Here is a 14,840-nt window from a genome sequence, read left to right as displayed (position 1 = left end):
GGAACAGTTCGAAAGTTTAAACTTTCAGCCAATGCCTCATTTGAACTAATCATAATAAAGACATTTATAAAGGGTAAAAACATATCCACCCACTCAAGGATTGACAAGAATGAAAAGTTATATAAAAATTGCAGTGGACACTGTTGGTAATTGTCATAGACTAGCTTTCACAGTTGGCGTATCTCAACATTATGCATAAAATAACAAACCTGTGAAAAGTTGAGCTCAATCGGTCGTCGAGCTTGCGAGATAATAATGAAAGAAAAAAACACCCTTGTCACATGAAGTTGTGTGCGTTTAGATGGTTGATTTCGAGACCTCAAGTTCTAAATCTGAGGTATCGAAATCAAATTCATGGAAAATTACTCCTTTCTCGAAAAACTATGTCACTTCAGAGGATGCCGTTTCTCACAATGTTTTATACCATCAACCTCTCCCCATTACTCGTCACCAAGAAAGGTTTTATGCTAACAATTATTTTGAGTAATTACCAATAGTGTCCACTGCCTTTAAGGAGTGCTTTCATTTTGGTCTTGAAATTGTCGACAGTCTTACTTGATTGTCTTCACTGAGTTGAGAGGTCTGTTCAACGAACGAGGAGCAGCAGAAGCAATAACGCTTGACCACCCAAAAAACTGTATTGTATATTTGTTAGACGGTGTACCTCTGAAAGACATCTCGGTGCTTGTCGTACCTCTGTCGGCGAGTGCGTGTCAAGTATCAAATCTTACTGGAGGGAAAGGATCACAACTTGCGAAACTAGTGGCTTTGCGAAATCAAATGCCTGTTGAGGTAAGTCTATGACCCTTTTCGAAACCACGGCTGCGGCTTTGATTTCGGCTCTCGTCTGACGACATGGCACGGATACGCAAATTACGCACAATATGCCAAACCACTCGCGGGGCCAAGCTATAATATAGCCTCCGCCGAATCTTATGAAGCCAAAGCCGTGGTTTCGAAACGGGCCTTTGTTTCATGTGGAAGTCAACAAAAGAAGAAGACTGATTTGTACAAAACAAACTCAAACCAACAACCAAATGGGAATCTAGCCGTCGATAAAGTTACACTTCGTTGAAGATACAACCTAAATATTGGCAGTTTTACGGGAATTCAAGCATTTACACATTGTAACACAATATCTGATTTGTCTCTCTAATTGAATACAGTACGAAGTTCCAAGTGGTTTCTGCATCACAACAGCTGCGTTTGACAAACATTTGAAGGTAATTTTAACCATTAGGTCTAAAAAGTAAAAATAAAAAAATAAAAAAATATTTTTATTTTTTGTGTGTGTTAAAATATACTAATTCTAACCCGTCCTCCTGTCCAGTTCTTATTTGTTTTTTTTAAACCGCAGAGCTCTCAATAATTGGTTAATAATATTTATACTACAGTTTCATCACATAAAGGCTTAAATAGCCCCGTAAAACCAATTCAAAATACTACTCAAACTGAAACAAAGGAGAAAATGAATGGACCTTCGAATAGCACTTCTTAAAAAAAAAAAAAAACTTTTACCAAACTTTCTGGACTTTACTCTCTGTGTTAGCGGCGTATCAACCGATTTGAAAGAAAAGCAATTGCAAGTTCCGAAACGTTTTGAAACATAATAATTTGGAAATATTGTGTGAAGTACATATGAATTGGACATATTGAAGATGCTATGTCAGATTTTTGGCCGATTTGACCCATAAACTTTGATTTAAAATTCAATAGGTATTTTGATTGGGGTCGAGAAAATTACAAGCTTTTAATTGAGCCATTGCTCGAAAAAGTCCGCCAATTATTAGTAGCAGTGAAATAAAGTGCTCAAAATTAGTTTTTGTCGTGATCCCGACAATATATCACGTGACCAATGTGTTTTATAAGAAACGTTTAAAATTTTTGTCCTGGTCCCTGACCATTAAAAGTAAAAATTAAACTTTTGTTCGTTAGAGCGGGTGATAAAAAAAAACTATTTTTTAACGTTTGGGGCCAAAAATCTGACATAGCATCTTTAAAAGTAAAAAAAAAACAATTTCTAAACGAGTGCAAAATTCCCGCTAACAAAAATTGTTATGCCCCCAAAATCCCAACGGGATCCCGTTTGTGAAATCCGGCGATATCCCGGTTTCACTTTTTATGGGTTTGGTTTTAGACGATTACGTTTACGTTATTTGATTCCAATAGAACAACCCAGATATACAGAAGGCTGTGACAGAACTGAGTGAAGTGTCTTGTAGCATCCGGGAGGGGAATCTACAGGAAGAATGCGAAAGGTAACTATAAATAATGTTAGAAACTTTTATTTGCTATAATTTTCCCGCTTCTTTCTGGATCCTCCCCTTCATCCCTTTCCCTTTTTTTCTATAGGATATGTATTTGTTTGTACTTGTTTTACGCCTTTGAAGAAGGTCCGGTTTGTATCGAAAGCTATAAGGCCATCTACCCATACTCGTTATTTAAATACAAACATGATATTTGTTGTTGTCTATTCATTGAGTGCGTGGATAATTTATTTTCACTTCTTCATCACAACAAAAATAGATCCACACGCCCCTCTTTATTTTGCAGGGTCGTTGACTTGGTGTATAAAACCATCCTCTCCAATGATTTGAAAGCGGAGATATCTGGGATAATCTCGACGATGTTCGGGGACTTTGACAGCGCGAAGACATTCGCAGTTCGCTCATCAGCAGTTGGTATGTGAAGCCTTAAAGGCAGTGGACACTATCGTTAGTTACTCAAAATATTTTTAAGCATAAAACCTTACTTGGTGATGAGTAATGGGGAGAGGTTGATAGATAAAACATTGTGAGAAACGGCTACCCCTAAAATGACGAAGTTTTCGAGAAAGAAGTATGTTTCCACGAATTTGATTTCGAGACCTCAGATTTAGAATTTGAGGTCTCGTAATCAAGCGTCTGAAAGCACACAACTTCGTGTGAAAAGAGTGTTTCTTCTTTCATTACTAGGGACTTTTCGTTTTCGACGACGGATGGTTCTGCGACGGTTGTTCAGCTAAACGTCGTTTTCAGCACAACGAAGATTCATCCCAAGTACTGTCGTAGAAATTGAGGGACGACCGTCCTCAAAGCCGACGCATGCGCAGATGACGCCAAATGTCATCTTTACCGTCGCAGAACCATCCGTCGTCAAAAACGAAAAGTCCCTATTATCTCGCAACTTCGACGACCGATTGAGCTCTTAATTTTCACAGGTTTGTTATTTTATGAACATGTTGAGATACACCAACGAGAAGACTATAGTCTTTGACAGTTATCAATAGTGTCAAGTGTCTTTAAGTGCTAAATTTTATTTTCCTCCTTGTGTCTTGGTGCTCTTTGTTTGCAATGTTCTCCTCTCATCTTTAGGTGAAGATAGTTCATTGACGTCTTCCGCTGGCCAGATGCAAACGTTCCTTGGTGTGAATAGCTTGGCTAAGGTAAGGCTGCGTAAAATTACATTAAAGGGAAGGTACACGTTTGGTAATTACTCAAAACAAATATTGACTAGGCAACGAGCATTGGAGAGCTGTCGATATTATAAAACATTGTGGGAAACGACTCCCTCTAAAAGTAACGTAGTTTTGAGAAAGAGGTAATTTCTCACTAATATAATAAAAGACTTCTAGCTAGAAGTCTTTTATTCTTATCTGAAAGTACACAAATTCGTCCAACAAGGGTGTTTTTTCGTTCATCATTTTCTCGCAACTTCGATGACCGATTGAGCCCAAATTTTCGCAGGCTTTTTATTTTATGCTTATGATGGGATACAACAAGTGAGAACACTTGTCTTTGACAATAACCAATCATGTATCTTTCCTGGGTGTGCCACATTAAACAAAGATGCAATGGAAGAAAACGTAATTTTCATCTGACAATCAAGCCCCGCTATCTCCATGTAATTCTTTTTCCAAGAACAATTAACCCACTGTAATATACTATTTTTCTGTCTGTAGGTGTTTCAGGCTACACAGGATTGTTGGGCATCTCAGTTCTCGTTCCAAGCCGTACAATACCGAAGGTAACAAAGTGTCGATACTTACTCTCGTAGTTTATATTATACGGATCCGACAGAAAGGACGGGTTGGTTTGACGATATTTTAGTTGTGACGGCTGAGTCCGAAAGGGAAAATCTTGTCAGATACCTTGGTCCAAGTTATTGTTTCTACTTACTTGTAAGCATCGATTCGACACCCATGATGACAACAAAGCACACGCTATTAAGAGTTAAAGCCATTGGACACTTTCGGTCAACAGTATTGTCCGAAGGCCCACACTTCGTGTATCACAACTTTTATATAAAATAACAAACCTGTGAAAATTTAGGCTCAATCGGTCATCGGAGTCGGGAGAAAATAACGGGAAAAACCCACCCTTGTTTCCGCACGTTTCGCCATGTCATGACATGTGTTTAAATTAAATCCGTAATTCTCGACATCGAGAACTAATAAATTGTTTTAATGTTTTCTAAAAAAAGTGAAGCATTTCATGGAATAATACTTCAAGAGAAGTCTTTCACCATTATACAGATTTACAAATAACTTACATTACAGAAGGTAATGCATTACCTTCTGTAATGTAAGTTATTTGTAAATCTGTGAATTTTTGTTGTTCTGTTCCGAAAGTGTATAATGGCTTTAAACCGTGGTTCATCCCGCGAATGCAAAAGCGATATACGATTTTTGACGTCACAAACTCGCAACGAATAATTTTCAAGTTGAGCTGTGTTCAAACCCCCTGTGAAACATTCGCAGCAAGGGCAGCCCAGTGACGTCAAAATTCATCTTGCATTCGCAAGAAGCATTCTAATTGTTTGTTTACAGGCAGTACGGTCAACCAGTAGACACCGCTATGGCAGTAGTTATACAAGAAATGGTTTCTGGAGAAAGTGCGGGTAAGACGCAGCCAATGTTTTATTATTTTTTATTGTAGACCAATCCCTAGCCCACGTTTAACCTGGACTTATTAATCCTTTGACTGCACCATCATGATATCCACAAAAATGTATAATGTGAAGTGTGTATAGGACCAGGATGCGATGTTTATAAGATGGCAATATTGGCAATCGAAGTGGTACGGCTCGCTTGTGCGGCACCTAAATGTAGCCCGAACCCTAAATGTAGCCCGACCTAAATGTAGCCCTAGGTCCGGGCTACATTTAGGTACATGTTTGGGGCTACATTTAGGTCGGGCTGCATTTAGGGCTCGGGCTATATTTAGGTGCCGCACACTCGCTCATACTTTGAAAACGATGACTATGATAAGTACCGACGTTCAAATAGAGCAATTAAAGCCCAAGAAGGTGGGCTAACCAATATTACATTATCGATTTGACGGAGACTGAATGTTTTAATTCTACTGACCAAAGTATGGAATTCTTAATATTTTGGTGTTTTGACCCAATTCCAGGTGTTGCATTTAGCCGTGACCCACTGACTGGTAACCCAACCAAGATTGTCATCAATTCCAACTATGGACTGGGAGAGGTAAGGAGTTGAACATTTTCTTCAATGCTAAAAAAATACGCTAAAAAGACACATCCTTTTCGTCTGACAACTCACACCTGTTATCAACATGTATAATTGCTTTTCCAAACTTTTCCCATTGGTGGGTTTTCCCGTTATTTTCTCCCGACTCCGATGACCGATTGAGCCTAAATTTTCACAGGTTTGTTGTTTTATAAAGAAGTTGTGATAAACGAAGAGTAGGCCTTTGGATAATACTGTTTACCGAAAGTGTCCAATGGCTTAAAGCCATTGGACCCTTTCGGTAAACACTATTGTCCAAGGCCCACACTTTGTGTATCACAACTTCTATATCAAATAAAAAACCTGTGAAAATTTAGGCTCAATCGGTCATCGGAGTCTGGAGAAAATAACGGGAAAACCCACCCGTGTATCCGCGCGTTTCGCCGTGTCATGACATGTGTTAAAAATAAATCCGTAATTCTCGCTAACAAGAATTGATATTGTTTTACTGTTTTCTCAAAAAGTAAAGCATTTCATGGAATAATATTTCAAGGGAAGTCTTTCACCACTACCTTCTATAAACCCTGTAAGTTATTTGTAAATCTGTGAACTTTTGTTTTTTTTTTGTACCGGAAGGGTCCAATGGCTTTTAGGTTTACTGAAAACAGTTATTCATTGCAAACACTGGATCTTTGCTTTTGTTTGTTAAATGACCTTTTACCTTGCAATATTAAGACATCGGACAGAGGCCAGAAAACATTATCAAATATTGATTAAGCTATTCGCCTTATTGAATTCGAAAGTCTGTAGTTTCTGGAGTGGTAGAAGCAGACACGGTAATACTACGGGTTGACCTCAACAAGTCATTGACTGTAGAAAGCAAGGTGATTGGACGCAAGGAAGAGGCCATTTGCGTCGCAGGTAAAAACATTCTTAATCCGGATTTAAAGGTAGTGGACACTACTGGTAATTACTCAAAATTACTCATAAAACCTTTCTTGATTATGAGTAATGGACAGCTCCCTCTGACGTGACGTAGTTTTCGAGAAAGAAGTAATTTTCCACGAGTTTGATTTCGAGACCTCAGATTTAGAATTTGAGGTCTCGAAATCAAGCATCTGAAGTCACACAACTTCTTGTGACCATGGTGCGACATGGATTTAATTTTTGGCGTGTGTTCATTTTAGCCATAGTGGAAAAGTTAGACAAAGTTTCATGTAAATCTGAGCTGATTTGACAACTACTGGTTAATTTCAACCCATAGGTTTGTACAGTAAATATTTGGGGGAGGGGGTGTCTGGCAGGCCTAATGCAGCAGAAAATTTGTCTGGCGGTTGATATTTTTAACTTAGTATCATGTTGATGACCATTTCCACTTGGTTTCATGTGGTACATACAATGTTTGATTCAGCCCATTGTTTGTCCTCTTTGTTGGGGTTCATGCGCCACACGCAGCGGGGGGGGGGGGGGGGGGGGTCCCCAGCAGACATCCATATCTGATTACGTCAGGTTATCCACTTAATGTTCCTGTACTCAAATATTGGTACCTCGTTCCTTTACACCAAAGTGCTCTGGGCTGCCGGTCTAATAGTTTTAGATATATCGAGATGTCTTTCTAATAAAGCTTATCCTGTTGACACGCATGTTTTCCCGTCAACTTGCTTTTTAAATTCATTTAGGAGGAGGCGGAACACAGACCATCCACCAGACTAACAGTAAATCAGCGAGTTGCTCAATCTCAGATGCGCTGAGCCTTAAACTTGGACGAGTTGCACTTCTGGTGAGCATATCATGTCAACACAAAGAGTGTATCTCCATAGCCTATGAGAAAGATTCTGCTGGGGTCGACACGTCATGCCATTAACTATTTTGGTCTTGCATTTATATACGATATGTCCGTCGGTGAACTCTTGTTCATTATTAGTCCTGTGTTTGATTCAATATGCCTTGGGCCTACTTGTATCATCACTGACGTGCTATATTGAAACCTCCAAAACTTTACTTGCATATTTCATTAAAGACAGTGGACACTATTGGTAATTTTCAAAGACCAGTCTTCTCACTTGGTGTATCTCAACATATGCATGAAATAACAAACCTGTGAAAATTTGAGCTCAATTGGTCGTCGAAGTTGCGAGATAATAATGAAAGAAAAAACACACGAACTTGTGTGCGTTTAGATGGTTGATTTCGAGACCTCAAGTTCTAAACTTGAGGTCTCGAAATCAAATTCGTGGAAAATTACTTCTTTCTCGAAAACTACGTCACTTCAGAGGGAGCCGTTTCTCACAATGTTATATACTATCAACCTCTTCCCATTACTCCTTACCAAGTGAGGTTTTATGCTGATAGTTATTTTGAGTAATTACCAATAGTGTCCACTGCCTTTAATGTCTACTAAGAAGTAAACACTCTTAATATAAGGTTTCAATTTGTTTGTTTTCACAGTTGGATGAGTGTTTTTCTGATGCCAGGGATATTGAATGGGCCGCTGTTGGAGATACCATCTATCTGCTCCAGGTAATATATAGCCTTTAGTCAAGGCGCACGCGGCACACCGGATGGCACGCACAACCCAAAAAATGTAACCCAACGAATTGAAGACTATCACCGCGAGCGGCAAAGCCGCGAAGCGCCTTTACCAACTCGTTTTGGGGCCTTATGTTTTTCTTTACATTTGCCAACGATTTTGGTGGGAGAAAATGTAATCCATAATGCATTAGCGTGGTGAGTTGCTGGCCAATAAGAATCCACAATTACTTGCATGACGTCACAAGAACGTTCGATGCAAATTCGTTGCATTTTCTCCCACCAATATCGTTGGCAAATATAAAGAAAAACAAAAGGCCCCTAAAACGAGTTGGTAAAGGCGCTTCGCGGCTTCGCCTCTCGCGGTGATAGTCTTTTTTCGTGCGTTACATTTTTGGGGCTGTGCGTGCTATCCGGTGTGCCGCGTGCGCCTTGACTAAAGGCTAGGTAATATACGGTGGCTCCAACATTTTAAAGGCAAAGTATGCAGTGATCACAAAAATGAAAGTCAGATAAGGCGCGTCTTATCCGCTGGAAATTACGGTATAGTAAAGCAGTGGTAAAATCCTTGCTCTATATGGTAAAATGATGGGGTTTAGAGAGCTGTCCCCGGTAGTTGTATGAGAACGATATATACTCATTTTTTAAAATGGAAAAATACTGTTGTTCTGCTGACTTTTTTTTCTGGTTCAGGCACGTGCCATTACAACGTTCGACGTTCCATCTCAGTATGAGCTTCTTCATAAGTTTGATTCGGGTTTACCATCGGACAAAGTTTGGATGAGTACAGCCAACATCCAGTGAGTTATATTTCTCAACAATACTTCCTTTGTTTAAAATAACGAGCATTTTCCAGAGGGATATGACTCAACAGTCGCTATTCTGGAGGGATAAATTTTGGTAAAAGAAATCTTTATTTTTTTTTAATGTTATACATGCAGACAAATAGTTAGTTATCAGAATTTTTTTTATTATACAAGAACATTGATAAACCCATGAGGTTGTGAACCTTGAGGACATGGGACTGAGCAAAACACCAAGTAGGTTTCCATTTCCAGTATTGTTTGGTATTTTGTTTGGTATTGTTATACCAGATATCTCCCTGGTATCCTTGCTCCATTTCGTAGTCGTTTTACCCTCATATCTTGCTTATCTAATAGCTGATTCTTTCATTGCTGTTGTTGTTGTTGTTGTTGTTGTTGTTGTTGTTGTTGTTGTTGTTGTTGTTGTTGTTGTTGTTGTTGTTGTTGTTGTTGTTGTTGTTGTTGTTGTTGTTGTTGTTGTTGTTGCTGCTGTTGCTGTTGTTGTTGTTGTTGTTGTTGTTGTTGTTGTTGTTGTCGTTGTTGTTGTTGTTGTTGTTGTTGTTGTTGTTGTTGTTGTTGTTGTCGTTGTTGTTGTTGTTGTTGTTGTTGTTGTTGTCGTCGTCGTCGTCGTCGGTGTCGTCGCCGTCGCCGTCGCCGTCGCCGTCGCCGCCGCCGCCGCCGCCGCCGTCGCCGCCGTCGTCGTCGTCGTCGTCGTCGTCGTCGTCGTTGTTGTTGTTGTTGTTGTTGCTGTTGTTGTTGTTCTTGTTGTTGTTGTTCTTGTTGTTGTTGTTGTTGTTTTATGGTGTATATAAACATATTTCATAAAATAATATATAATTTTCAGAGAGATGTGCCCAGGTGCAGTTTCTCCACTGACCACTTCGGCTTTCTTCATTGACTGTGACGTCATAGATCAGGTACACGTATACCATTACGGGAAAGCCCCATTCATAAAAGAGGCCATACAAAAAAAACATTTTCATTTCGGGCATAACCGGCAACTAACACCTGTTATACCTCCAATAATTCTGTAATTCCTTTATAAAAGTAGATTTTGGATCATGCACAAAACTATGCAGAAGGGCTGCTGACATAAGTTTAATGATCCAAGTCATTCAATGTAACACATCCACTTGTGAAAAGGATGTATAGTTTTCAAACAATAATTGTGGCGGAACTATAGGAAAATTAGATGCGCTTTCCTGTAATGCCATACACGTTTTGACAAAGGCCCTTTCAAACCGCCGCCAATCAAGTCTACTAGGATAACGGCATCAGTCGTTTTTCGTAGACTAGATCACGGGCAGCATAACCAGTATTTTTTTGGTAAGATGTCAAATAATCAAATAATACAATGTGAAAATTATAAAGAAAATGCACGGTGTCCACTCAAAACAGAATAGAAGTAACTTTCAATTTCCTTAATTTGTCTTTAGCTGAGTGGCCGTACATTTGAAAAGGCCATATCGTTCCCTGCAGTTCGACAGATAGTTGTGTCTTACAACCACGCCTTCATCAGTCTCACCGTAAGTTTCATTGAATAAATGAAGAGAAAATATAATTAGCTGTTGCAACTGCTTACCATGCACAAAAGGACCTATCGTATGAATGCAAAACATAGACAATGACCTGACGTTTCGACCCTAGCAGAGTCTTTCTCGAAGGGTAAAAAAATAAAAGAAAAAAGTAAACCACATGTGTCTTTAAAATGAATTAATTTTGTTTTAAAAACCCTACTGTATAGCCCGCTTATTTTGTACGCGAACCTCCCCATTGAAGATATAGGTCTATAAAATACCGGTATATAAACACCTTGCAAAGAGGTACGTTGTCAGGACAGTACTATTTGACCACGTCGTACACGCTGGTTAGCTCATGCCATGATAACCTAAGCTGGACCATACCACACGTCCAAAAGGGGTTGTCAATCAACATGGGACGGTGAGCTGGTTGGAAATGGGCAGGAAAAAGTTATGCCAACATCATTTGGTACAAACATGTCCATTGTCAATGGAGGTGAAATCAAAATCTAATTAATTAATTAAGTGAACAATTGAGCTTCATTAAATCAACCCAGGCAATATCTATAAACAGACAAAACATTTTGAAAAAGATAATGCAAAACAAACTCTCTTAAACTATAGGGAACAAATTACCATAATGTGCTCACAACAGAGGGAGGTGGCAACCAGGTTTCGCGTAATTTAAAAAAAAAATGATACAAACCAATATATTTCTAATTTTTTGCCTCTATTTTGGACCTGGATATAATAGAATATTTTGACGACTTACCTGAAGATGATCCGGGTATCCGGAAACAGGTTTGGAGGAATGCTATTTGGAGCGGTAAGTTCACATACCTTTAAAAGGGGGGGGGGGGGTTAAAGCGTTTGGTAAAATGTCAAAGACGTATTCTCACTTGTTGTATCCCAGCATGCATGCATAAAATAACTAATCTGGGAAAATCTTGACTCAATTTGTCTTCGAAGTTGCAAGACAATAATGACAGATAATTCACCCTTGTTGCAAATATTTGTGTGCTTTCAGATGCCTATAACAAAAGGCTCCAGACCTAAAGTCTTTTTAGTATTAATTTGAGTGAAAACTCTTTCTCAAAACGTCACTAAGGAGAGAAGTTGCCCTTTCTTTCAAACTGCTATCGAGGTGCGCTTATACTAATTTAGTTGTGTTTCATTGAATGTGTTAATTTTAAGTGTCCCTTACTAAAACATTTAATCAAATTTCATCGAAATTATCCATTTTCCTCTCTCTAGCCGTTTGGCGAGGATTGTGTGGTAGAAGCTAAAAAGTTGACCCAACCTGCTGTAGCCGGGTGGCGCATGTACCTGTGCCGTCTCAAGTTTCTTCTGGTAAAGAGTTACGATTTCGTTCTATTTCATAGAGTTGCACAAACACACAAATCAGGACACTAGAGTTATGTTCATCCATGGAGGAAGGAAGAGAAGGAGCTCGAACGACCCGCAAAACCGCAGAGTAACAAAAGAATACTCTGACAATGCCCCTGTCTGGCCAGTGGAAAAAGATAGGATACCTCCAGCTGGACGGCCGATTAACGAGTAGGATTAAATCTCTTTGTACAGAACGTGTGGTACCGCCAGTCTGCGCTCTTGACTGCGTGAAAAGTTGAATCATTGGAGACAAGAATTGTGAATATACACGTTTTCATTTACCGTTTGTGGTGTTTCACGGAAACATCATGGCATATTTTTACATTTTTTGTGACTTTCCGGTCACTAGCGGTGGTTCAAAATTTGGGTATTAGCACACGAGGGTGGTTGGTATTCAATTGTGTTTTTCGATTTGGTGGGCACAAGTGTACACAATTTTTATCAGGTCTCAACAAAGTTGTTTTTCTGTATTATATCCATACGACATACGACACCATGGTTGAGTGAAGAACCAAGTGCGCACGCGCAAACTCACGTACGACAGGTCGCCCATTGTCTGTGTAAGGTATGTGGGTGATTACGAGATGTCGTTAAACGGTTGCGGTACCACGGGTTCGATTTTTTAAGTCCCTTCTTTCGAGCTCCTTCTCTTCCTTCCTCCATGGTTCACCAGAGTAAGATTATCAGCCAAACTGACAGAAATCTGTTCGGGCAGCTGTATGAAATTGGTCCACGTGGTAAGAGACCAGCGGTATTGATACTGGTCGCTGCCCAGTGTTGTCAGCCTGATAGGTCGCATAATGTTGGCTCGTGCAAGTTCAAAACTTGTGTGTGGTAGTTTGAAACCTTTTTAAGGACACGAGTTCTAAAGGTGCGCGAGGAGCTACGCTGAAGACCTTGCCGATATTAATACTGGCAAGGTCTTCAGCGTATAGCACAATAATGTACACGAGCAAGTCTTAAAAGACTTCCTCGTCTACAATTTTGTTCCTTTACTCAATGAAAAATATCATGATTTTTCTTTCTTGCATAAGGGTATGGAAATTGTTATCTTACATTTTGTATTCGCATATTAAACTGTACAGGCAGTCTTCTTCAATAGGAAGCGGTTAGAAGAAGAGTTTGCTCGAGCTAACCAGCATTTGACGCAAATTTGGAATACTGCACGGGAGCAATTTGACGACATTTGCAAGCACCCGGAGTATGGGTACAAGGTAATGAATTAACTACCCGGAATTGAACAGGTAGTTTTTTTTAAGTGAGGGCGTAACCCCAGGAACTAAACAAAATGTGGGAAGGTTCCACTAGTCAGTCGGGGGGGGGGGGGGTTGCTGAGGCATGTTCAGGTGTGGCGGTTTCAACTTTCCGGTAACATTACGTCATGCGATGCCTGCGCACAGCAAGCGAATGTAGTCCATTTTTAGTGCCGTATTGAGTCATCCGTGTTACTCTCCGGTAGTTGTCCTGGCGGCGTCCACGAGTACAACGAGCGGCGAACGCATGGTTCGTGTGAGAGAATTTGGTGTGAAGACCAAGCAAATTATCCTGTATTTGACCAGTGGTACATATACCGAACGAGCGTCAGAGAATTAGAAGATTTGTTTTACTATTCTGGTTTAGTTCATTTATTTATTACCGTTTTTATTTTATTTATTTAGTTATTTATTTATTTTTATTTCACTGAACTACAGTACTCGCCAGGGTACTCGCGGCGGTATTTTTGTCTGGCTACGTCACCCGGAAAACTGAACACGCCGGAAAGCTAAAACCTTTCGAACAACGTGCTGAAATGTCCGGCTACGTCACCCGGAAAACTGAACACGGCGGAAGACTGAAACCGCCACACCGGGACGTGAAACCCCCTCTCTTACACCATTTTAGCTTTATGTTAGAGACTTGTGATTTTTTCCCCCACATTCTCACAAGGGCTGTGTTTATATTTTTCTCCTTCCTCTTTTTTTCTCCGTCCTCTTTTATTTGATTTTCTTTTGTTTGACTTTCCTGTCAGATGCTACTTTATCACGCCTTAGAAACCCACAAGTCGGCGGTCTTGCAGGAGACTACTGCGTCACTCATCCGCAAGTACACGACCGGTAAGCTCTTTAATCAAAACTATTCATCTTTCGAGACCACCAATAAACACAATTGACATAAAATAAGTGTAGTTGGGTTTACTGATTACTATTCGAAATTGATGGATGTTTCATTTTAGCCCCTTTTCATTAACGGAGCTTTCCTCTTTTTTACTGAACCTAATAAAGACACAATTGCTAATGTGGAGGGAAATGGGAAAGGTCTACAACACAAAATATTTCGAACACCGATAGAAATAATGTGTCCTGGTTGACAGAATATTCATAACATAAGTTCGTTGTATTTCAGAGGAACTGCTTTCTACTCACATCGCCATGTTGTTGTCTTCCTGCCCGAACGTTGAGAGTGCACAGGTGCCCTTGGCAATGGAGGTATGGTAAACGATTCCTTACAACGTAAAACAATATTGCATGTAAAATAGAATACAAAAAGTAAGTATAAATGAGTGTTACAATCTTGAAAAATAACTAGAAAATTATTTATTGCCAGAAATAGAACACAAATACAATGCTGAGATTTACAATAGACAAAGAGTATAAGACCGTGTGTGAAAAAAACTATAGGCAGCCCAAATATTTTCCAAGATTAAAAATTTAAATTTGACATGCACATAAATTAAGCGCCCTCAAATTGCCTCATCGGTGCAGATAGTATAACTGCACAGACAATATTCTCGGATGCTATTGTACCCGAGAGACTATTATGCTTACTCAGAAACTTTAAACGCAGATGAATACAAGAGCATAATATTAGTGACTTCATGTAAATTGTCTCCCTCTTTTTTCTTTGATTCAAGAAAATAGCAAAAGCCATTCTGAAAGAAGATAAGAGTGAAGAGTTTCAGGCGATGACTCCCGACGACGCCCTGGACTGGCTGCAGGGAGCATCCAGCGGTGAAGCAGGGATAGTGTTTGCTGACTTTCTTCGATGCCACGGGCACAGATGTATCCGTGAGGTAGGAACCAACATCGGGCCTGTGATTATTTTGCCTTGATCAAGGCGCTACAGCCAGCCGCGATCTGCAAAATCCCAGTCCCCATCACTGAATTCCAC

The 14,840-nt window shown here is 39.7% G+C and overlaps 1 protein-coding gene across 1 annotated transcript in view; it reads left to right on the top strand.

The window, feature by feature from the left end:
- The window catches only part of LOC139934737 (rifampicin phosphotransferase-like), a 34,146-nt gene that overhangs the window by 7,191 nt on the left and 12,115 nt on the right, over positions 1-14,840 (top strand). Inside the window, exons 11-30 of the mRNA XM_071929124.1 lie at positions 656-792; positions 1,167-1,223; positions 2,170-2,258; positions 2,554-2,681; positions 3,354-3,424; positions 3,941-4,005; positions 4,808-4,878; positions 5,394-5,470; positions 6,256-6,373; positions 7,132-7,232; positions 7,901-7,972; positions 8,675-8,781; positions 9,629-9,701; positions 10,221-10,310; positions 11,059-11,130; positions 11,559-11,654; positions 12,779-12,907; positions 13,702-13,786; positions 14,076-14,158; positions 14,584-14,742. Of these exons, the coding sequence (XP_071785225.1) occupies positions 656-792; positions 1,167-1,223; positions 2,170-2,258; positions 2,554-2,681; positions 3,354-3,424; positions 3,941-4,005; positions 4,808-4,878; positions 5,394-5,470; positions 6,256-6,373; positions 7,132-7,232; positions 7,901-7,972; positions 8,675-8,781; positions 9,629-9,701; positions 10,221-10,310; positions 11,059-11,130; positions 11,559-11,654; positions 12,779-12,907; positions 13,702-13,786; positions 14,076-14,158; positions 14,584-14,742 (1,880 nt within the window). The remainder of the gene's footprint in view (positions 1-655; positions 793-1,166; positions 1,224-2,169; positions 2,259-2,553; positions 2,682-3,353; positions 3,425-3,940; positions 4,006-4,807; positions 4,879-5,393; positions 5,471-6,255; positions 6,374-7,131; positions 7,233-7,900; positions 7,973-8,674; positions 8,782-9,628; positions 9,702-10,220; positions 10,311-11,058; positions 11,131-11,558; positions 11,655-12,778; positions 12,908-13,701; positions 13,787-14,075; positions 14,159-14,583; positions 14,743-14,840) is intronic.

This window comes from Asterias amurensis, chromosome 3 (genome assembly GCF_032118995.1).
Source record: "Asterias amurensis chromosome 3, ASM3211899v1".
Lineage (NCBI taxonomy): Eukaryota > Metazoa > Echinodermata > Asteroidea > Forcipulatida > Asteriidae > Asterias > Asterias amurensis.
Note: the sequence above shows the minus strand (reverse complement) of the source record. Positions and strands in the feature narration are given on the sequence as shown.